The 25,451-nt window shown below is 38.1% G+C and overlaps 1 protein-coding gene across 1 annotated transcript in view; it reads right to left on the bottom strand.

Moving 5' to 3' along the window:
- Nucleotides 1–20,300, bottom strand: part of SLC9A8 (solute carrier family 9 member A8) — a 59,121-nt gene extending 38,821 nt beyond the window's left edge. The window contains exons 1-5 of the mRNA XM_032217698.1: nt 20,087–20,300; nt 18,546–18,724; nt 5,040–5,120; nt 2,001–2,059; nt 316–399 (exon numbers count right to left, since the gene is read on the bottom strand). Coding sequence (XP_032073589.1) covers nt 316–399; nt 2,001–2,059; nt 5,040–5,120; nt 18,546–18,724; nt 20,087–20,100 — 417 coding nt within the window. The 5' untranslated portion in view covers nt 20,101–20,300. The remainder of the gene's footprint in view (nt 1–315; nt 400–2,000; nt 2,060–5,039; nt 5,121–18,545; nt 18,725–20,086) is intronic.
- Between the last annotated feature and the right edge of the window lie 5,151 nt (nt 20,301–25,451).

Below are 25,451 nucleotides of genomic sequence, written 5' to 3'. Positions count from 1 at the left end.
ATAAGTCTTTAATTTGCCCCACCCGAGTGTTGAATGTTGAATGCAAGTTGTGTTTTTATTACTTTATTTTGTTTACATATTGTTTATTTTGTATTGCACCCCCTCCCTAATGATTGTGAGCCGCCCTGAGTCCCCTCAGGGAAAAGGGCGGCCTATAAATCTTAATAAAATACCTAAAAAAAAAAAAAATGAAATGTAGTATTGTTTCTGGCTGGTGGATTTTGCAATATTGTTTTCTGCTTGTTCTACTATTGTAATTGACCTTGAGTAGGCTGTATACAAATCATTGTAACGAACAACCCAAAAAACACTCACTTTGTGCAATGAATACCCAGATTCAAATATAATTGGCGGAAGTAAAAGAAGAAAAAACATATTAGGACGAAACATTTCTTCTTCCTGCAAAAAAAGATGAAGAAATTATGAGATATATGAGGAAGGGAATAATACCATATTGGAACATTTTATTACAGTATGTGCCACAAAATGATTGTTGATTTCTAGTCATCATACAGATAGGTTTGTTCAAGGACAATCTATTCTTAACCTAGTCATTTAAGTTTTCCAACCCACCTCACAGGATTGCACTTGGGGAGAAAATAGGAGGAGGAAGAATTGAGAAACTTCAAAGAAAGTACTACCCTAATATCTGAATTGTCAAAATAGGCAATATAATAACAAAGATAATATAGTGAAGTAATGTATTATTATTAAGTAGAATCTACAGAATCTAAAATTCTATATTTAAAATTAGGGATCCTGGAATAAAAATATATAGAGGGAAATCTTTTGATAGTTCAGAATGCAGTTTTTAACTGAATGTGACTAGGGTAGATTTTGGTTCTTTCTCACCTTTTGGTGGGCTTTAAAGAATTAAATATACTTATTTTCCCTCTTAATCCTAACAAACCTTAATCCTTCCCTTCTTAATTCCTCAAATCCCCTAAATTAGACTGAAAATGCTGTTCTTATTCATTCCATGAGATCACAAAAGGAGTACTGTTGACTGCAGGTTGCCTATCAGTGGCTTAGGAAATCTCAGTTTTATAAAAGTACAAAAACATTTTAGGGTTAATTAAAAATGTAAAGAAGAGGTTCCCCCATTTCCCCCCAAAATGCTCAATAAAAACTGAGTGATTGGTGAGTCCTTGGGAAAGGAGTTTATGGAATACAAAACAGGTATACTCCATTTTGCAATGTTTATTAGGCATCATGTTTTCATGGCAGAATAACACTCTCAATTGCTGTGTAATTATAATTACCGTATTTTTCAGAATATAAGACACACTGGAGTATAAAATACACCAAGATTTTGAAGAGGTAAATTTAAGACGCATAGAGTGTTTGGGAGGCCTGCAAAGTGCTTCTGGAAACTGGGGAGGGCAAAAAAGAGGGGGAAAAACAGCCCATTTTTGCTCATTTTTGCCCTCCCCAGCCCCCAGGAGCACTCTGCAAGCCTCCAAAGCCCTCTGCCTGCCCCATTGTTTCCAAAAAACAGGGCATGCATAGGCTTTGGGAGGCTTGTAGTGTGCTCCTGGGAGCTTGTTTTTTGCTCGTTTTTGCCTTCCCCAGCCCCCAGAAGCACTTTGCAGGCCTCCCAAATCCTCTATGCGTCCATTTTTCCGGAAAACAGGATGTGCGGGAGCAAGGTTTTGGGAGGTCAAAAATGCTGTATTCAGTGTACAAGATGCACCCAGATTTTCACCCTCTTTTTTTTTTTTGGGGGGGGGGGGGAGGAAGGTGCCCCTTATATTCCGAAAAATATGGTATGCCAGCTATCTCTGATATGATCGATGTGTTGGATTATAACTTCTAGAATTATCAGCTAGCTGTTTGTACAGCTTATTGAACTGAGATGACCAATAAAAACAATTCTTTCTTCTTTAGCAATAAAGAAAAGAATATTACAGTAATTGGGAGTTGAGCATTCAAGCTGAATTATTTAAAGTAAGTATGGCATCAATTATATGATAAATATATTGTAAAAATTGCTGACATACCTTCCAGTTGGCCAGCTTTTGAGATTCTATAATTTTTATAACTGCACCCATCAAGATGCCTAAAAAGAAAAAACAGACAAAGAATAATTCATCTGTTCATCTGATAATTGAAAGTACTCACTGCATGTGAGTACTTTAAAAGGAAATATAGTCTCAAACAGGGGTCCTGTATTCCTTCCTCCTCATCCTCATTATGCCTGCAAATTTTCTCATAAAGCTCTGGCTTGTGGGCTTATCCTGTCTGTCTTGATGTTATTAATAACAGATCCAATCTGCTGAGAGACCAGAAGAGGAAACTGAAAACAGCTCTATAGTTGGTATTAGCTGCTCTGATATTTGAAGAACAATTTCACAACCCCTCAAGTTGGGCAACTGAAGAGCTTAGCATTTATTTATTTATTTATTGCATATACAACAACAGTTGTCAAGTAACTTTAAGCAACTGACAACAAAAACAACTCAGTAATATGGAAAATAAATAGGGAAATAAAGAAATAAAGGTAGGTAGATAGATAGGAAGGAAGGAAGGAAGGAAGGAAGGAAGGAAGGAAGGAAGGAAGGAAGGAAGGAAGGAAGATATAAATACTTATAGTTGCTAGGGTCAAATTTCACGTTGCCCATAACACACAATGGCTCATGCCTTAGTGACTGAGGGAACAGTCATGTTTTCAGGGCATTTCCTAAGGCCAGCAAGCTCTAGTTATCTGGACATCTGTCCAACAATAGAGAAGGCATTTCAGAATTTTGAGCTTTTTATGTTGATTACAAAACTAAGTGAAACAGCTGCATGGGACAAGCAGGTGATTCATTATAATCATGTATTTTGCTCTTCCCTGAAAACAAAACTGGTAATATTACCTTTTAACTCATTTGCATTCCTATCTTTTGACAATGCTCTACAGAATTTTCTTTGAAGGGCTCTGGAGTAGCACAAGAGTACCAATACAACATCTCAAGGAGGTGGTAAAGAATTCAGACTGTAGATTACAAAATGTAATGTGGATTACATTTTGTGGATTACATTTAAACCAGCTTCATCCTACGATTTTTAATACTGGCCCATTTCTCTCTGTCAGAAGACAGCAATGGCAAATCACTTCCATATTGCTGCCAAGAAAAACAGAGTATCCATGGAGTCTCCACGAGCCAAGATTGATTCATAGTCATCTTTAACTCCAGCAAGCAGTAAATACCTAGCTATTCTGTCCATGTTTATAAACTAAATAGGGTTGAGTTTAAATGTACTGGGATGGGAGACTATTAAGAAATTCCAGACTGTAAACTAGCAGGGAAAGTCCCAAAAATATCCAGCCAGGCATGAGGAGTTGAATTCAACTTAAGAGAATTAATATATTTATCTAATCATAAATGAGGGAGAGAAAAGACCACAGGTTTATCGCATCATAAATTCTTTAGTTCACTCTGTGAGTTCTGTTCATAACAACTCTGTATGCCTCCATCTAAGTGTAAGCACACATACTGTTTATTATGCAAGTTACCAGATTTTATAGTTTTTCCTGCTGATGCCCTAGAAAGGTAGCACAGCTGTTCATATATTTATGGGAACAATCTACACAATGGCTGAAATAACAACCATAATCCAGAAAGAGATGACTCTCTATTTGCTGCTAAAGTTAGGGTTCTCAAAGACCAGCTAAGATCAATCCAATTACCTTCATATCTGTTGGTCAATACCATCCATCAGGCACAATAGTTTATCTAATAGTCACATTGGTTGATGACAATGAGAATGATGGGCCAAGAGCCACAGTGGTGCAGTGGTTAGAGTGCAGAACTGCAGGCTACTTCTGCTGATCACCGGCTGCCAGCAGTTTGACAGATCAAATCTCACCAGGCTCAAGGTCGACTCAGCCTTCCATCTTTCTGAGGTGGGTAAAATGAGGACCCAGATTGTTGGGGACAATAGGCTGACTCTGTAAACCTCTTAAGAGAGGACTAGAAAGCACTGTGAAGTAGTATATAAGTCTAAGTGCTATTGCTATCTGGATGTTTTTAAAAAAATGTCATAGAGGATGAGGAGAAAGAACACTCAGACTCAGCTAGGGCGATGCTCTTTCATATAGAAAAGAATAGAATAGAATAGAATAGAATAGAACAGAATAGAATAGAACAGAATTGTTTATTGGCCAAATATGATGGGACACACAAGGAATTTGTCTTTGGTGCATATGCTCTCATTGTACATAAAAAGACAAGATACATTCATCAAGAATCATAAGGTACAATAGTCATAGAGTACAAGTAAGTAATCAGGAAACAATCAATATCAATATAAATTGTAAGGATACAAGCAACACGTTACAGTCATACAAGTGGGAGGAGATGGGTGATAGGACCGATGAGAAGACTAGTAGTAATAGTAATGCAGCCTTAGTGAATAATTTAGAATAATATTCTAAAATAGCAAAGCAAAATGCTCCTATGGCAGCTATCAGAGTATCAATCGCTTATTAGGCAAGGTAAAAGCAAGTCCCAGAATGCTCAAGATTATATCTTTCACAGCTCTGATCTACCTCAAGCAGAGAAGATGTTGAAACTGCCAACAGCAGTGCCAGATCTACAGAGAGAGTTGTGGATATTGCCATTCCTCCTTGCACAATAATAATCTGCATCCTTCACTCTCTTAAAACGAATATGTACAATCTTCATGATTAAAGAACCTTCAATCTGAGGGCTGTAAATTAAAATCCTTATTCTGCCATGATAATCAGTGACTGCCCTTCTCACAGTCACCCACGTCTTGGCCATATAAATCTGCCTCATAAATTGTCTAATAAATTGACTTGGAACCAATCATATTATTTCTCCCTTTCACATTAGTGAACTTCACAGGATTTTTCTAGGGAGTGGGGGAGGGATCTACTTACACTGTGTTGAATCTTACAAAGGAAATGTTTATATAGACAAATAACCCAAAAAAGCAAACCTTGGATTAAATTACAATCTAGACTTTGAAAATACCAGTAACATTTATTTAAACAGAACAGTATAAATTTTCCTGCTACTATCAGTACTCACCTAGGGAAACAACGGCAACACTCTCTGGCAAGAAATGCAGTCTGTATCTTATCAGTAAATGCACCAATATGATGCAAATAGCTGAAGAGAAAGCAGACAATATTTAGAGTTATTTAACAACAAAATTCTTAATCAAACAAATTCTGCCATTATCCTTTGAATTTAAAATATGAAGCTTGAAAAAAGTTGACTTATAGGCACATTTTTCTCTGAGTTCTTATCAAAAACCATGTAACAATCATTTTATGTCGGTTTTGGATAGAAGAAACATTTATGGCTTTGATCCAAACAATTCTTTCACATAACATATTATATTTGGAAAAAGTCACTTTTAGGATTATTCTAGAACAGTTCACAATGACATGTGCAGAAAAGAGCAAATATCTATTGGGACAGGGACAGTTAGCTGCTAGGAGGAAGAACCCTAACCTCCCATTTGTGCAAGAAATTCTAGGATCCAAAGCTATGAAATCAATTATAAAAACTGTGTAAGTTCTTGCAATCTGTTATATTTTTAATTAACAATCCAGGACAACAGATTTTCTTCCATGTAAACATGGAAGAAAGTAGCATCACTAAAAATGAGATATATAGGTCAGAGGCAGCCAATCTTTTTAGATCAGTGAGCATATTTGTTACTGTGTTTCCCTGACCCCGAAATAAGCAGTTGGCCTTATTTTTGGGGAGGTCTTATTATTTTTTAGGTGCAGGAGGCGGGGAGCATGGTTACTTCATGGCTGCTGCTGTATTGTAATATTTATGGGGAGGGCTTATTTTTGGAGTAGGGCTTAGTTTAGCGCATACGTTCAAAAGCCTGATTGCGCTTATTATCCAGAAAGGTCTTATTTTCAAGGAAACAGGGTATTATAGAAATCTGTTGGAGCTCCTATAGCAAAATACTTGCCAAAATGCACACGGCAAACATAAAATCACCTGTTCCCAGATGATCTCCTCCAGTATGGTCTCTGTTGTGGACTCCTTGATGCTCTGTGAACTTGGATGCTTTCTTGCAGATGTTGCATTACCATATTAGATAACAATATCAGTGCTAGAAGGGAGCAGGGGTTGCTCTGTACTTATATACATTTTTTTTAAATTTGGCAATTTTTAACTGTTTAACCAACTGTCCCATCTTTCATATTAAGAAACATAAGTAAATTAATTGTCAGATCAGTTGTATGGTCATCTGCTACCTGGTCTATTTACTTTTCTATAAATAATTGGATTTTTTTTTCAACTCAATGCTTTAATCTTAAGGTTCACCTTATTGCTTCTGAGAATTTTCCCACTGAATTATCGTAACTGTGAAATGCCTCTAGTCAATATGTCTTAATATTTTGTGAGCACATAACAATATGAATGTTACTCACTCATTTTCCTATAGACATGTGGTAACAAATCTTAATGACTATACAATAAGATCAATCCAAGTAACATAGGCAACCCAGTTGTGAAATGTTATAATTATTCTTTTTTTTTTAATTTTTTAAAAAAGATTTTATTGGTAAAAGGAAAATACAACATCCATAACTTGTAAAAAACAATACAACTACATTTCGAGATATTCCCATACTATCAAATCATTATAAACATCAAAGGTTAGGTATCTTATTCCTTCCCTCCCTCTTCTCTTCCCTCATTTCTTCTTTTCCATATCCTTTTCTTCCCTCCCCCCCTTACTTCCTTCTCCCCTGCCTTCCCTCCTTTCTTTTCTCCTTTCCTCCTTTCCTTCCCCCTCCTTTCCCTCCCTCGGTCCCCCCCTCCTTCTCACATACCTTTCCTCCTTCCCTTCCTCTTTCCCTCCTCCTTCCTTTTCTCTTAATCTCCCTCCTTTCCTCCCTTCCTTTCAACTCTCCTTCTCTCTTTCTTTCCCTCCCTCTTTCCCTCTTTACTACCCTCTCCTCTTCCCTCCCTCCTTCCTCCCCCGGTTTCTTCTCTTTCTTCTCTCCTTCTTTCTTCCCACCTTCTTTCCCTTCTCTTCTTTCTCTTCCTCCTCCTTATCCTTCCCCCCTTCTTCTGCCTTTCCTGTTCCTCTCCTTTCTCCTCTCCATCCTGACTTCCCTACTATCCTCCTTCCCTCCCCTCTAACCTTTGTTACATTTACATATTTTCCTCTGCTGAGGACAACCTGGTTCTCTTTTCCTTTCCTTGCTTAAGGAGGCAAGGATTATAAATCCTCTCGCCTCATCTAAAATGAAGTTTAATTGCTAATTCCAAGCAGGTAGTTATAGCGGATTTCCTATCAGCTTTTTTAAGTTTTCCCAACATTGTGGTCTAACCAAATTGCTCGACAGTGGGTTCTCACCCCTAATACATTTCTCCTTTTGCTTATCTCTCAGTTGTTGTATATTGTTCATTTGAGTTATTGGTTTAATCGTATTAGGTTAGTCAGCTATCTCTTTTTGTGTCTAAGTCTTCACTGACTCATCAAGCCATTTGTACAGCTTCTCCCAGACTGTATAAAAGTCTGTATCTTCTTTGTCGTTAATTCGCATCGTCAATCTGTTCATTTCTGCTAGTTCTAAAATTTTATTCATCACCATAGTGTTGGTGGGGGCATTTTCACTCTTCCAGCACTGTGCGTAAACAATCCTTGACGCTGTCAGAATATGGACTAGGAGGTATTGATTAGATTTGCATATTTTTTGATCTATTATCCCTAATAAGAAAGTTTCCGGCTTAAGACATAGTTTAATTGACAAGATTCCATTCAGCCATCCTAGTATTTGCTTCCAATACGCTTTGGCAACTGGACACGTCCACCACATATGGTAGAACGTGCCCAGCACTGTTTTACATTTCCAGCATATGGCCGAAACTTTTGAAGACATTTTCGCCAGTCTTGTCGGTGGGAGATGCCAGCGGTAGAACATTTTATATATATTTTCTTTATAGGCCGTCGATTTTGTCAATTTTAGGTTCCATTCCCAGACTCTTTCCCAGTCGTCTAGGTCTATTGTGTGGCCGATGTTTTGGGCCCAGGTTACTATGACTTCTTTTACTCTTTCTGCTTCCGTTTTTCGAATCAGTAAGCAGTTGTATATTTTTGAAATTAGTTTCTCATCTGGGCCAATTAAAATTTTATCTAATTCCTGGTTCTTGTTCTGGAAGCCGGGTTGTGCTAGATCGAATTTGTGTTTGTTCTGAATTTGAAGATATGGCCACCAATCGATGTTTATTCCCTTATCAGCCAAATTTTCCCTGGGGTTTAGTTTGTTTTGGTCGTCTAGCAACTGTTGGTAGGTAACAATTTTATCCAGATTTATCAAATTCAGGTATATCAGGGCTTCCGTCGGAGATATCCATTTAGGTAGTTGCGTGTAGTATTTCCTTCTAATTTCCAGCCAGTCCTTAATTAATACCCCCCTTAAATGGTGTCTACTAAAGTAATTGTGGATTTTATTTCCCTCGCACCATAAGTAGTTGTGCCACCCGTATTGCAGGTCGTGGCCCTCTATTGTTAAGATTCTTTTATTAGCTAACATTACCCATTCTTTTATCCACATAGTTGTTGCTGCTTGATGATATGTCTTCCATTCCGGTAAGCCCATTCCCCCTTGAGTTCTTTTATCCTGCAGATGCATATATTTTATTCTGGGCTTTTTACCATTCCATATAAAGTTTCGAATCGTTGTAATTATTCTTGTACGTGTAGCATTGTGTGTTTTTTATGTTACAAAAGATTCTCCAAAATTTAATAGTGCAAGAATAACAGCAAAGCTGTTACAATTACAATATGTTATTATACACCTAAATGACATAATTTGTTTTACATATTAAAAACTGGGGAATCAATAAGGAACTCCCCATCTATTCCTGGTGTTATTTGTACCTCACATTGTGGACTATTATTGACTACTTTTTCCCAATTAAAACATTGAAATAGAAACAATAGGTACAATTCAAGGTGCTGGTTATCATCTTTAATGTCCTATATACCTTGGAGCCAGGCTATTTGAAAGACTGTGGTCTCCCCCATTACATCCACCCAGCCTACAGGATGGGAAGTCTGGACAAGGTATCATCGAGTAGGGATATACAGGTAGCCCTCAACTTACAACAGTTCATTTAGTGACTGCTCAAAGTTACAGCAACATTGGAAAAAAATCACTAATGACCATTTTTCACACTTAAGACTGTTGCAGTATCCCCACGGTCATATGACCAAAATTCAGATGCTTGGCAACTGACTCATATTTATGATGGTTGCAAGGTCCCAAGATCATGCAATCACCTTTTTCAATCTTCTGTCAAGCAAAAGTCAATGGGGAAGCCAGATTCACAATAAGTTAGCAACCTGGTTATTGTTACTAACTTATCAACTGCAGTGATAAGTTTGGCAAAAAAAAAAGGTGTAAAATGGGGCACCCTTCACTTAGCAAATGTTTCACTTAGCAACATAAATTTTCTCATGGGTAGCCCAATCTTTATGGAACATCATTCCTCCAAGGTACAATTGCCCTCCCATCTTGTTGCTTTCTCCAAAAGGCCCTAAAATCGTGGTTTTCTCAGCAGGCCTGGGGACCACAAATGGAGATGGTAGCGACCAAGTGGCTGATTTCACTGTCTTATGATTTCACTGTCTTATGGGGATATTTTTTTAATGAGTTTTTATTATACGTCGGATTTTTTAAATGTTGTAAGCTGCCCAGAGTCACCTTTTTGAGAGTTGGGTGGCTACAAAAATTTGTTAAATAAATGAATAAAATTTTCAGAAAATAACTTTACTCAGTAAAATGCAGTAATCTTGCTGCAAATATTACCCTTTTAGCACTACAGGTAGTCCTCAACGTATATCACAGCCCTCTCTAAGCAGTTTACAGAGTTGGCATATTGCCCCCAACAATCTGGGTCAGACTTGGAAGCCATCTTTTATCTTTTGGTCTTCAGATCTGCCACATTTTCTACTGTGAGAAAATGGGAGGGGGGATTATACAGAGTATAAGTGATATGTAGCCATGACAATATTCTTTCTCAGAAAGTCAAGGTCAACTGGCCTGCAGCTGCGATGAGGTGACTGGGAAGTAACTCCTAGCTTGGATGATTCCTGATTGGATCATGTGATGGACTTGTGGGTGCTGGGCAGGAGCTTGAACTTTCTTTTGGGTGAGGAAAACCTGGAAGCTTTCAGATTCGGGTTTTCCCAGATGTACCAATATGACATCTCTAATGAAACGGAACTTTGAGGAAACTCAAGCCTTGGAGTCTTCTTTCGTTGAAGGTGTTACTTGGAACCCTGACAGGAAAGCTGAGTCAACTTTGAGTCGGGTGAGATTCAATCTACCAAACTGCTGGCAGCTGGTGGTCAGCAGAAGTAGCCTGCAGTACTCCACTCTAACCACTGCGTCACCGCAGCTCATAACCACAATTGAGTCCAACATTTTTGTTGTTAAGCAAGACATTTGTTAAGTGAATTTTGTCCCATTTTATGACCTTCCTTGCCACAATTATTAAGTGAATGACTGCTTCCCCATTGACTTTGCTTGTAGGTTGCAAAAGGTGATCACATGACCTTGGGACGCAGCAACGGTCATATATATGAGTCATTTGCCAAGTGTCTGGCCACCAAATGAACTGTTGTAAGTCGAGGATTACCTGTGTATCTCAGGCATTTATTTTCTTGGCATTCTTGTGATATATTTCATTCTGATATACATGGATACAGTTGTCACTTTTATCCAATTGATTCAAATCTGCATGGGGTACACGAGTGAGAAAAATGAATCAAGAATCAAAAGGTTTTAAATCAACTTTCGGAAAAGCAGTTTTATGAGAAGATAAAACAAAAAGCATGCAAATTTGTCTGTCAAAAAGTTTTATATTTTAAACAGCATATCACGTAACTAAGCTATAGTCCAATCAAAGAAGCAGCAACTTTTTTCCCCAATAAACTGGGGGGAAATGCCCAACACATGAAGTTATTTTATTCAGAGAGCATCCTAGTATGGAAAAGACCAACCATGCACTGGATTTTACCTAAACAAATTATACTCCATCCTAATCACACATATCAGAAGGCAAATACTAGTTTATTTTGGAGGACATTAACTTCCAGCTCTCCTACTCAGATCTGAGAACAAATTCTCCTGTAGGTTTTAGCTTCTCTTATGTGGCAAACAAGCCCACACCACAAAGAAATGGACACTTGATAAAAGGTAAACTTCTTCTCAAACGAAAAAAAAAAAACAAATCTTTTTATTTATCTTCGGCAAATGGAAATAGTTTTCTTTTCTATTTCTGCTCTGTCAACATTTTTAGCTAACAAAGAGTTCCATCTTATAAACAGCACATTTAGACAATGGGTCCCTTTCATAAGTGGCAGTAGAAACAGCAAATATTTGTTTTAATACAAAACTGTTTTGGAATTCAAAGCTTGCAGGGCATCCCAACCAACAGCAGCCTCATACTAGCAACAGTAAGCCAAGGAGAAGCAATCAATATTCACCTCCCCCCCCAAAAGAGGAGGTTGTAAGAAAGTCTGCAAAAATCTGCAAATGTCCAAGAAAAAAAGAGAAAGCAGGCAGTATTCTAATGAGTAAGTTTAGTAAAGTTAGATAAATATACAAATTATTAAAATATTGGATGAATTCATCAAACAAAAGAGACTAGGCCCATGAGGCGAACCTATGGCATGTGTGCCAGAGGTGGCACACATGCCATCACCCCAGGTCAGATCTCCATGGCTTTTCTTTCGTGAACTTCTGTTTCCCTGCAAACGACGAAACAGAAGTTTATGAAAGAAAAAGATCTTACCTCTTACTGCGCTGCCAGTGTTGGAATGTCCCACCTCCCGCCTGCCAGCTGGTCTTCGGGTCTCTGCTGTGCATGTCCGCTCATACGCACACGTGCACCTTTCAGTTTGGGCATGCATGTGCAGTTTGGGCACTCAGTGTCTAAAAGGTTCGCCATCAATGGACTAAGCCATTCCAGCCAGCCTTCTTCAGAAAGGCCTTATCCAGAATTGTTAACAGCATGAAAAGAAAAAAGGAAACCAAATCCAGTGGAGATATAACTTCTTCTGACATGTCTATAATGGCTAGAGCTGCTCTTGCACAGCACAGGATGATGCATGGCATAAAATCACACACTGAGACCATTTCGGGGAACTTGGACATGACACAGAATCTGGGCAATTCTCAGCAAGAAAAATCTAATAACATTTATTCAGCAATCAAACCACAACATCCTGTCCCAAGATAAGCGCAACCCAAGTCTCATGAGATAATAGGGGCTCTGTTGAATACTGTAGAAGGTATTATTGGACATAGCATGTGACAGTACTGTGATAAGTGACACAACAGTCAAGAGAGAAAGACTCATTCTACAAGAAAAAAAAAAGCGGCCATGTTTCTCTATAACACCGTTTGTTTTAAAGGTTATTTTGATATTTATTTCTCCCCATCAATATTTTTTTAGAAAAGTGTCTAGGTCTAGTCTTCAGTAAGTCATTTGGCAAAGGACGAAGCCATACAATGGTTTCAAATAAATAAATATAGGCCTTCTATGCCCTGAGTGCTTTCCCACAAGCACTGGATCTCAGGTATAATAATGTGCCATCAAGAATAAGGTTTCCTAGCCCTTTTTTGCCAGTTTCAAAAGCAGCCTGTTCAGCTTTATTTTGGACTAAATTTACCAAGTGTATTAGCTGGTTAAAGTAAAAGTTTCCAGGAAATAGCCTCATCATGAATTAGATGGCTAGTACAACTCACTCTTTATTGTCTGCATTGTTTGTTGTCAGTGGCTCCTAAGGTTTCCTTTTTCCTGCCTAACCTATGCAGTCACAGATTGAATTGGAAAGGTATGTACTCTATTGATTCTTTCTTACTCAGAGTTTGATTTACAGTATTTTTTTTTACTATTTGCCCCTTCACCGCAAATAGTAACGAGTCATTGCTGAGATACACTCTGCAGTCAACATCTATCAACCCATTTGCAAGTTGTCCATTACATTCAACCCTGGAGCTTGAATAACAACAAACCCTTTTGAGTAAGAGGATAACATTTTGCTGCATCTTAACTTTCTCTGCATATTTCAATATAGCCACTCCTACAAACTCATAGTGCTTCTGTAAAGAATATCCTTTGGAATTTTCTTTGCACTGAAGTGACATAATATAAATTGTAGGAAGGGACAGAAGCAGTTGGTGATAATCATAGATAATGTCAGTTTGTGGTAATGATGATGGCATCATTAGAACCAGGGGGACAAGGAGTTCTAGTCATGCCTCACGCACAAAGCCAGATATGGAGCCTTGGATCTCTCTCTCAGCCCTAGGAAGAAAACAATGGCAGACTACTTCCATAACTTTTGATCAGGAAACTGCCTAGACTCATCCAAGCAGTTGCCAAGGGTCAACACTGATCCAAAGGCATTTTCCTCCAAAACCCTCCCCCCCCCATCAAACCAGATCCATATATCCCCAAGGAACTTATTTTGTTGTGCCACATTTTACAAACTTATTAGAGGTAGTCCTCGACTTACAACACTATGTTTAGTAACTGTTCAAGGTTACAAAAGCACTAAAAAAAGTGACATGACCATTTTTTACACTTAACGACCGTGCACTGCATTCCCATGGTCCTATGATCAAAATCCAGACGCTTGGCAATTGACTCGTATTTATGATGAGTGTTGTGTCCTGGGGTCACCTTTTAGAAATTTCTGATTAGGAAAGTCAGTGGGGAAGCCAGATTTACTTAACAATGGTGTCACTAACAACTGCAGTGATTCACTTAACAACTGTGGCAAGAAAACTTGTAAAATGGGGCAAAATTCACATAACAACTGTCTTTTGGGCTCAATTGTGGTCGAACGTCGAGCACTATCTGTATAGAGATAACACATAGATATAAAACCACTGTCAGGAGGATGTGGGGACAATAGAACTGGCTGCTTTCAAAATAATTTTACCGTACTCAGGAATTTAGTTCATGATGCCAAATGTGAAAAGGAGGTGTGTGTGTGTGTGTGTGTGTGTGTGTGTGAGAGAGAGAGAGAGAGAGAGAGAGAGAGAGAATTACTTTCTTTCACAAGATCATCTCTTTTTTTTCTTTAGCTTTAAATATTCCATTTAATGCTTTTCAAATATTAAGTTGGTCTTGAAGGCCAGACATTAATTCTCTCTAAAAAACAAAGATAAGGCACTGTTTAAAAAAGATATCAGCTATATCTATTCAATCCTTGTTTTCTTATATTATTTCACATGATACCGCATGACATATCACCATAGAATTTTTCTTAATACATTTATAAAGGGAAACCTATGCTTTCTGATATTAGCTGGTTTCAAACTAGGCACTAAATCATAATCTGGTTTAGAATTATATGAACACAAAACACTTATTCCTTTTCAAATAAAATCACTAAAACTCACAAAAAGTTATTTTTTATTATTGGGGTGTTTTAATCTTAACTATAGAATCACTTTTTTAGATAGGGCACTCTTCAGGGCCATTGACATTATTGCAATTGACATTATTAAAAAAAAAGTTCAGCAGTTATCAAAACTGGTTTCCTTCTGGCAAATATCTCCCTAATGCAGTTAAAAAGTTTTTCAACTATTCAGGGCATGTCTTATTCCTATCTTGTTTAAAATACAAAACAACCTTCAGAGTCTTCCCCATCTGGAGAAACAGTAATATAGGATATACTGTATATACTCAAGTATAAGCCTAGTTTTTCAGCCCACTTTTTGGGCTGAAAAAAGCCGACTCGGCTTATACTCGAGTCAGTGAAAAATTTGCCCGAAATGGAGGAGAAAAAGGGGCGGGGCCATGCCGCTGGGTGAGGCTCGTGAATGGCCCGGCGCCCCTGTGAGTTTCCCCTCCCTCTGTGTCAGTTTGCCGCGCAGCGCGCACCGCACCATCCCCCCTCCTCACGTTCTAATGTAATGCAGGGCTGTCTTATGATTCCCCTTCCTCCCCCTCCTGCCGCTCTGCAACGATGTCCCACCTCCTCCTTGTTATGGCAAGCAGCCACATAGCTATGTCCCACCTCCTCTGGTACTGATCCAATGATAGGAATCACTGTGCCGTGTGTCATAGGAGGCGGGACATCGCTCCCGCGGCTGCACGGGACATCATCATCACAGCGGGACATCAGCATCATGAGGTGAGTGAAGTATTTCATTGAATACACCGCTAGTTTACTGTTTTTCTTTGAAATAAATATTCAAAAACATTATTGGTATCTATTTTTATTTTTGAAATTTACCGGTAGCTGCTGCATTTCCCACCCTAGGCTTATACTCGAGTCAATAACTTTTCCAGTTTTTTTGTGGTAAAATTAGGTGCCTCGGCTTATATTCGGGTCGGCCTATACTCGAGTATATACGGTACTTGAATATTTAAGAATAATTAATATTCAGGAGCTTATGGGTCTAAGAAACCCTTTCAGATAATTATTTAAAAATAACAGTAATTAGTGTTCCAGTTCTTACCAGTACTTACTACTCACTGTAGGAAAGAAGATGGGTCCAACTGACTTTTCCAAAACAGCATAGGGGTATTTCAAAGGAAAACATACTTTTCCTTAGAATAATTCCCACACTTACAAAAGATCAACCATTATTAAAATAGAAACTATAATTCAATTCAACCAGAATGCACTAGGCTATGATGGTATAAACAATCATTCAAACTGACAACCAGATTTTCAGGATAAACAAAACTTACAAATTAACTATGTTTGTGAAAATACAACCAGAAACAGTAATGGAAAGCAAAAACTAAATAATATATACAGACTATATAAATGTATCTTTCATACAGAACCAAAGTTTAACAGATTTGCTTTAATGGATCCCATTCCTGGGAACAATTTTTTCTATGTCAGCTATGTCAGATTACACAATTGCATATTATGAAGAGGTTCACTCTATAATTCTAGACATATTTCCTCAAAAAGAAGTCACCTTCAGTTCAGAGGAAGTAGGAATAGAAGTAAAATCAGATTCCTTCTGCAACAGTAAGTTCAAGGAAAAACAAAAGAAACATGCCTTTACATTCCAAGTGCAATGAAGGGACAAAACCCTTTAATTTTAAGTCTGGAATTGAGGAAGCAATGGGAGGATTTAATTAAGTAAAAATATAGCTATGCACTCAGGTTATACACTGTCATGGATGAATAAAAGATGAAGCAATTTTCTTTCAAAAATAATTCAGTAAGCTGCATGGCTTTGGAGCATTGATCTGCTGCATTCGGGCTATACACAAGTCTCTCTATTTTTATAATGGAATTTTTCTAAATGATTAATTTAGACAGGGAATTCCTGTGTATTTTGTTTCTAGAATCTACCCTAAACATACAGAGCATCAATGTAAACAGACCTTCTTGGAAAGATCATTAATTTTAGGACGCTCACATAGTTCAAATTGGCAGTGATCCTGTTCTAATCTTGGTCAACTAATTTTCTTTACAATAACATTTCCAAAAAATGATGTAAATTTTTCTTCCACATTGAGAGATGCACAAAAAAAGCAATTATATTAAAACTCAAAAGAGCTTTGTAATTCATTTATATTCTTATAAGGCTCTTTCTTGTTAGAACGCTTAAGCTGTGATTAATCAAGCCTAGGAAAAAGGGTTAAAGATACGTATTGAAACTCATATTCTTTATATCAAGAACCTGAAATAGAAGCCCAACAGGCTGTCTAAAAATTTTAGTAACCTAAATCTGCCTTACAAAAATTATTACACTATAGTCAGAATATTTTTAAAATGTAAGAACTGATCCTATTAATCACCATTCCTCAAATTTTTTGCATATTTTTTATATCACTAGTGCTTCTTGTCATGATAGTTCCTCCCCTAACAATTTTTGTTATTATATTTTTAACTCACCTTTTTTTTGTTTACAAATTTGTAAGGTATGGTTAGGAAGAAAATGACTCTAATAGTAATATAATATTGTTATTGTAATTGAAAATTCAGGACTATGAATTTTGTATCCATTAGGAATAATCCTCATTTAAGCAGGCAAATAGAGAAACTCCAGGATAAATTACCATTCTACTCATGCAAACTACAATGTAACCTGTAAATTGCCAAAGTTATGCTTCAGCTGGGAATAACCTGCTATTCTCAAGAAACAACTTATTAAATTGTTTTCTCTTATCCTGGAAAAAGTCATTAATTTGATACCCACACAGTATTAAGTTAAAGATAAAGGTACATACTATATTAAATCTACATACTATATTAAATCCTAATTAATAGTTTACAAATTTTACACAACATGGCTGAGCCAAAAGGAAGAATGCAGCCTTTAACGGCACTTACATATTATACCTCATCTTAAAATATTTACATTTTCATGATTTGTATGCAGCCATCAGCCACTTTCATGTGCAGCCATGGTAGTTTACTAAATAGTTAGAGAAGCCAATGTGGCACAGGTTCCATTTAGTTAAATGACGCTATGATGCTATTTCCAGAAGGTTTAACCTTCACATAATGCACTAAGACCCATGGGCACACAGAGTGGTTTGTGACAGACAAGATCTTCAAGAATCTGTAAACATTTAGCAAACCACAGATAACATTTGCCAAAATCTGCTGGATGGGGAAATTGACCCAATACACAAGGTATAGATAACCTATGAGCCACATGTGATTTCTGAATTGCTTATTTCATATTCCATTTGGTTACTCATATCCCATTCTGACAAAACCAATGAACAATGGCAGTACAGTTTCCCATCATTTTTAAGAGGGAAATCAAAATTCTTAGAAAAAGTTGCAATTCTCAAATCCCCTGCCAAAAAAGCTTTCTGGAAACTTATGAGTATACCTATTCATATGGCATAATCCTCTCAAATTCACACTTTTATCCAAATGAGTAAAATGAAGAGAGAGAAAAACACTCCCAAGGTGTGGCTCCTGATAAAAGAAACACTTTCTGCCCCTGCTTTAACCATGTGAAATTTCATGTTCCTGCTACTTACTTATATGCATAAGCAAAAAGATAAAGGTAAAGGAGTTCCTGTGGATTTTACTCTGCTGATCATTGCTGACTATAAGAAATAATGCTCATCTCCGTTTCAAGGCCATTGGGCCAGCACTGTCCAAAGACATTTCCACGGTCATGTGGCCAGCATGATGTCAAGTAGTACTATTACCTTCCCACTGAAGTGATACCTATTTATCTACTCTAATTTGCATGCTTTTGAATTGCTAGGTTGACAGGAGCTGAAGCAAAGACAGGAGCTCATCCTGTCATTTGTTGCTCAGATCTTGAACCTGGGCTGCCAGCTACCAGCCAACAAGCCCAGGGTCTTAACAACTGAGCCATTGTATCACCCTGCATGAGTAAAAAGGTATGCAAATTTCATTTCAGAAAGAGGAAAGCTAATGTTCACATCTGCTTCCTTCTATCTTGGAAATTTAAAAAACTCTTCTACTTTTTCTTCATATTAGCAATACAGATCAGAAAGCATAACTGGAATTGTGTTTCACATCTTTCATTTTTCCATGATTGCTATCAAAAGTAATTAATATGAGATTACCTAGTACAAGGAGACTAAAGAATATAGTCATGCCACTCGATTGTTCTTCCTGTTGAGCCTGGACGCCAGTTTGCACTGGAAGGATTGGTTTGGCAGGTGTAGGAAGCACTAGTTTTGTAGTGAGGGCCAGGGTGGTATGAAGGGTGAAATTGAATACATCATGGGTCACATTTGGGAAGCTGTAAGAGAATGCAAACCCGTCAGACTGCGTAGAAACAGGACTAAAAATAAAAGCAATGTCTAAAACAGAAAACTTGGAAAAACTGTTATTTAAGAAACAACTGCCTAACATTAACCTGTCTGAAAAGAACTGTGCTTTATTATAGGTCTTGGATAATTGCAGCAAAATACTGCTGGTGAGGGGGTTTTCTTTGTAATCCTAAAGTAAGGAATTACTTTGTAATTAAAATTTTATTTGCTGCTAAAGAAATTAGAAACTTCTTCTATTTCTTTTTTATCTTTTCTTTCTGCCCTTCTATCTTTGTTTTATAATAGAATAGAGTTGGAAGGGGCCTTAGAGGTCTTCTAGCCCAAACCCCTGCCCAGGCAGGAAACCTTACACCAATTCAGACATAAGGTTATCCAACATCTTCTTAAAAACTTCCAGTGTTGGAGCACCCACAACCTCTGGAGGCTCTCATATATGTGTTTAAACAGTATCAACAGCTTAGCCCAAAGGCGTTTTTTCAAGAGGCAACTGGACTTCAGAGCCGAAGAAGCTTCTTGGATGAGAAGTGAAACATCTTCAAAGGAAAAAAAACCCAGAAAGTCCAGTTGCCTCTTGAAAAAAAAAGCATCCATAACCTGGATGACTGATGAATCTCTACAGACTTTCAACTTCTTATTCAACGTCTGCAGGGGATGGGAGAGCATCATCCCCCTCCCCCAGCCTTCCCCATCAGGAGCTTTTCAGATGAGCTGGACTCCTCCCCCACCAGCCAGCCCAGCAATGACAGCCGAAGTGTCAGGAGAGCCAGATGTATGTCAGCATATACCAAAGAAGACAAAGTGGTCAATACCTGGAATGCACTACCTGACACTGTGGTTTCTTCCCCAAACCCCCAAAACTTTAACCGTAGACTTTCTACTGTCGACCTCACCCCATTCCTAAGAGGTCTTTAAGGGACGTGCATAAGCCCACCAGTGTGCCCACCATCCCTGTCCTAATATTCCCTTGTATTCGTATCCATTTCATGTATTCGCAATCATGGCCATACTTATATCTGTTATCTAATTCATGCTTGACGACATAAATAAAATAAATAAAATAAAATAAAAGGCCCAGGTGGGAATGATATGAAATGAGAGTGACAACTCTGAGGGAAGATTGGAGGGGGTATGTGTTCCATTAAAGGCGTTTTCCCCTCACGCCATTCTAAGATAATGATGGGGGTGAAAGCCTCGCGTTTCTTTCCCACGGCCTTTCACTCACCTGACACCGTTGAACCCCCCTCCCCCCACCTCCTCAATCCCGACGGGAATCCCCACCTCCACGCTCTTCCCCCACGCCCAGAGAAAACCCTTAAAGAGAAACCACTCACTCCGTTTGCGCCATTCTTCAACTCTTAACGGTGGTGGTGGTGGGAGAAAAGAATTATATTGTTTCTTTCCGCCTTCCCCCTCCCCCCCGCACCATAGACGGTTAGGACTCCAGTATCCGAGGCCGACTTCCGGGTTCTTGTCTGCGACGCTCTGGAACCGGCGTGACTCATCTCTATGGCAAAGTGAGAGTCAGGGAAAGACCGGAGCTGGCATTTGTGGCTCGGTGCCAGCTCTTTCTCGGGAATGACGTTGTCGGCGCTTGGTTCTGGCGTTACGTCATGGCGAGATTTGCATATCCGGCCTTGTGCGGTGGCGCGTCATTTCTCCAGCCGTTCAGGAGGCTTCCGAGCAGAGGAACCGCACCTGCTACTACACCTGCTACAGGTGTGGCCGTTGAGTGGGAAAGAAGGACTCTATGTGTGGAAAGAGCGAAACTTTTGAGGAATCAGTCAAACATGATTACTTAGGAGTAATCTAACCATGGTGTATTCAACCAATTTCCAGTATTAATCTGGAACGCCAAACCGTATTATGTTGGAATAACCATATATTGGATAAATCCAATTACTGACTGAATTCTCACAACCCACTAAAATGTGATTGTTTAAAATAGTGCTGTGTGGAATTCTGGCATGGGCTTTTTTGTGCCTTTTAGTCGGCTTTGGATTCCTTGGGAATAATCATCATCATCATCTAGGTATCAACCAAGTATCGTCTTAAAATATATGATGTTCTGAGTTGTGCAGTTTTTGCAGTTCCGCTGGTGTTATTGCAGGAAGCTGCAATTTCTTGATGTGCCAAGAATTTTACAAAACACATCAAGAAATTGCTACTTCCTGCAATAACACCAGTGGAACTGCAAAAAACTGTGCTATCTGGAACATCATATACTTTAAGAAGATACTTGGTTGATACCTAGGATGATGGCAACAATCTGTATCAACCATTAGCATCAGTCAATGGTATCTGTGATACATTTTAAATGCTCAGTTGACTGAGTTTCATGTTTAATGAATAAAGTATATAACAACAACAACAACAATCTTTATTGTCATTGTACATATGTACAATGAAATTGATTTAGCCTCTACTGGTGTAATCCATAACAAAATACAAAACAAGAAGTATAAGATAGAAAATGGTCCTTATACAAGTAATTAGGGAGAAACCAGTCATATATTTCCATGTATGTATGTTTCAATGGGGTGATTGTAGTTGTATTTAGGAGTCTGACAGCCTATAGATAAACAATGTTTTTAAACCTGCTTGTCCGGCTGACTATACTTCTGTGTCTTTTGCCTCTACACGAAAAAGTTCCCGGAGTTTTCTCAGCAAGGTTTTTTGAAACTGGTTTGCCATTAGTTTAACATTTATAGGATAGTGTTTCAAAACCCAGTACAGGGAGTCCTCAACTTTCAACAGTTGGTTTAGTGACCATTCAAAGTTACAACGTTACTGAAAAAAATGACTTGTAACCATTTTTTACATTTATGTCCATTGCAGCATCCCCATAATCATGTGATCAAAATTCAGATCCTTGATAACTGGTTCATATTTATAATGATTGCAGTGTCCCAGGGTCATGTGATCATCTTTTGCGATCTTCTGACAAGCAAAGTCAATGGGAAAGCCAGATTCATTTAACAATGGTGTTACTAATTTCAAAATCAGAATAGAGCTGGAAGGGACCTTGGAGGTCTTCTAGTCCAGCCCCCTGCTCAAGTAGGAGATCCTATATACTATTTCAGACAAGTGACAGTCAAGTCTCTTCTTAAGAACCTCTGGTGATGACGTACCCGCAACGTCTGAATTTAACAACTGCAATGATTCACTTAACAAATGTGACAAGAAATGTCATAAAATGTGGCAAAACCCAACAAATTTCTCACTTAGGAACATAAATTTGGGCTCAATAGTGGTCATAAGTCAAGGACTACCTGTACTATCTGTAAGTAATATGTGGCAATTTGCATCACTGCATTTTCCAGGGGAATAGTAAAAGAAACTGTTGGCAGAACATGTTCACACAACATGCAAGTCATAAATGAAGAAATCACAATATGGCTTAATATAAGATGTGAACTTTTTAATTATTTTTAGTTTGAATTATAATAACAAAAAACCCTGAAGATTAACCATTCCTGGTCCAAATATATTGTTGGAGATATTTCCCTCTGAGAAAGGTAAATTAATAGATCATTAGACTATTTTTAACTTGAATGGAAAACAAACTAAGATTGAAAATGATGAATAGGAAATTTAGAGTAGTCAAAGGTAGTTTCTTTTCATAGGTAATTACAGAGGGATTTGAGAGCTATGTGTAAGTTTTTAAAAGATTATTTTAGGCAAACAGATAGGTGAGCCACAGAACAGAAGTGTTCCTCTTCATCACCTGAACTGCTTGGGTGGTAGTCTTATAGGCAAGAGATTTAAGCAAGGGAAGGCCTCTATTTATTCAAGTTTTATCCCTCCTTTATTACTTTATAAGTAACTCAAAGCAGTGGCCGTACCTAATTATCCTTTCTCCTATTTTCACCACAACAATAACCATCTTTCTCTTTCCTTTGAACCTAAAGGGAAGTTCTGTTCTACTTCAGCGTCTGGGTATATGAAACAATTCCTTCTGCTTTCACTCATTTCCCCTTTCGCCAAGCTTTTGAAGGTGAAGGAAACACAAACCCTTAGAAAGTACCATTTTATAATGCCTTGGTAAGACCACACGGAATACTGCATTCAGTTTTGGTAACCATGATGTAAAAAAGATGTTGAGACTCTAGAAAGAGTGCAGAGAAGAGCAACAAAGATTATTAGGGAACTGGAGGCTAAAACATATGAAGAATGATTGCTGGAATTGGGACACACGATAGCAGTTTTCCAATATCTCGGGCTGCTACAAAGAAGAGGGAATCAAACTCTTCTCCAAAACACCTGAGAGGGTAGAACAAAAAGCAATGGGTGTAAACTAATCAAGGAACGGAGCAACCTAGAACTAAAGAGAAATTTCCTGACAGAACAATTAATCAATGGAACAACTTGCCTCCAGAAGTTGTGAATGCTCCAACACTGGAAGTTTTTAAGATGATGTTGAATAACCATTTGTCTGAAGTGGTGTAAGGTTTCCTGCCTAGGCAGAGGGTTGGACTAGAACAGTGTTTCTCAACCTTGGCAACTTGAAGATGTCCGGACTTCAACTCCCAGAATTCCCCAGCCAGCGAATGCTGGCTGGGGAATTCTGGGAGTTGAAGTCCGGACATCTTCCAAGTTGCCAAGGTTGAGAAACACTGGACTAGAAGACCTCCAAGGTCCCTTCCAACTCTGTTATTCTGTTCTATTCTGAAGTAACAGAATTGCAAAATTAAAATAAAAGCCTACAGTGTAATAAAAAGTCAGATTAAATTGAGAGATAAGAACTTGATGTTCTGATTCAACAATATTGCATGCATTGGTCTTAACTGGTCCAGTAGCAGTAACAGGAGGAATATGTAAAAGTACTGAACTTTTCAAAGACACTGGATTCATGCGTAGTGTTAATTCATAGGTTGTTTTAACTATTATTAATTAATTTACAATTGACTAAATCTGCACTGTATGCTAAATTATAAACCATGGTTTAAAACCATAATGACAGGGTACGCATAATTTGTCAAGTCAAAATCAAGTCACATTATGGCTTAGGACAATATTTTAATATTTTAATTCATGCTGCATTATTGAAAAAGAAATGCATGTTTTGTTTATTTACCAAAGAATAGAAAAATGAATAAAACAACAGACAAACAACAAGTTTACCCCAGCTCTGGGATTTTCTCCAAATACATCACGGCAATGCGTAAAAGTAATAATTTTTGCAGAAGAGATTCTATATAGAGCTTTCATTTGTGGTTGTCTGCTATGCAGTTAATAAGCATTTATTAAACATGCTAGCTGAATTCTTTTTTTAAATACAGTGAAGAATTTCCTCCTCCAGTGGTAAGATGTGGTAGTAAATTAGTTGTGTTTTATCTGCTAGATAGTCTAAACAGATTTCCCTGATAGAATATACAGAATTCTGAGTAAATAACTTGATGTAGAGTAGACAGTCAAGCACTAAACGTTTTTTTTTAATCTGCATTGATATTTTTAATCTTGCAGGAAAATGCTAGGAATAAGAAAACTCAGGTATAGAATATAGAAAATAAGTAATCCTTTTTTAATACATATACATTGCAGAGTATTTGGTATTGTCAGCTCTTTAAATTAAGTTATTTGTCAGCCCCTTTCCCAGTGGTGGGATTCAGCCAGTTCACACCGGTTCGGGCAAACCAGTAGTTGAAAGGACGCGTTGGCTCCTCCCGCCCCTCCCAGGAGTCTCCCACACAGCCCATTTTAGATGCCAGGTAAGTGCAGGGTTTGCATGGAGGGTTTGGGAGGGCAAAAATTGGGCCTTCCAGAATTCCGAAAACAGGCCCATTTCCAGCTTCTGGAGGGTCTCTGTAGCCCGGGAGAGACCGTTTTCACCCTCCTGGAGGCTTGGGGAAAGCCTCCAGAGCCTGGGGAGGGTAAAAATGCACACACACCCTGCCGTGGTGCAAGAGGCCGAGTAGGCCACACCCATCATGGCCACGCCCATCCAGCAACAGGGCAGAGAATCAGTTGCTAACATTTTAGAATCCCACCTCTGCCCTTTCCTAATATACTTTATCTAAAATTTGGGAGACAGGAAGTGTTCTGATTTTCTGTACTTTCTGATAGTTACATTTCAAAAATATAAAGTACCCAAACCTTGGACTTCACTTGGTTTCCACAAACAAAATGCTTCGGCTTGCAAAGCAAATGGAAGACTGATTCATTTAATGTTAAACTGTGCCTGGAGGAAAGGAAATGAAACTGAGATTCACATTTAAATCAATTGCTTTTGTGTCAGTCATTTCGTAACAACCTTCAGGCTGTCCACAGAGAATAAATAAACAGGAAAATCATACTGAGCAATGCAGGAAATGCCCTACTTGAATTTAAAATCAGAAAATATGCAAACACTTTATTAAAAAGTAGGCATCTAGTGGGAATTCAGAAATCCATTCCCTGACCATTTGTTTTTCTTCATATAAGTCATGTTAATGTGGCTTATTAATGAGGGCATATACTATGTTCTACTTGTGCATTTTTTTTAAACATTTTTTTTGTGTTATCACTACTGTATAAAGATAGTCCTTGACTTACAACCACAATTGGGATGGGATCTAAGTTGGGTACAATTTTACAATCTTTTTCACCATATAGTCAATTCAGTTAATTACATGGTAAAGCTGCTGCAACCATCATAAATATATGCCGGTTGCAAAGTGTGCAAATTTGGATCACCATAGGGATACTAACATGGTTGTA

The sequence above is a fragment of the Thamnophis elegans genome, chromosome 5, assembly GCF_009769535.1.
Source record: "Thamnophis elegans isolate rThaEle1 chromosome 5, rThaEle1.pri, whole genome shotgun sequence".
NCBI lineage: Eukaryota > Metazoa > Chordata > Lepidosauria > Squamata > Colubridae > Thamnophis > Thamnophis elegans.
This window is presented reverse-complemented; position numbering and strand designations above follow the sequence as displayed.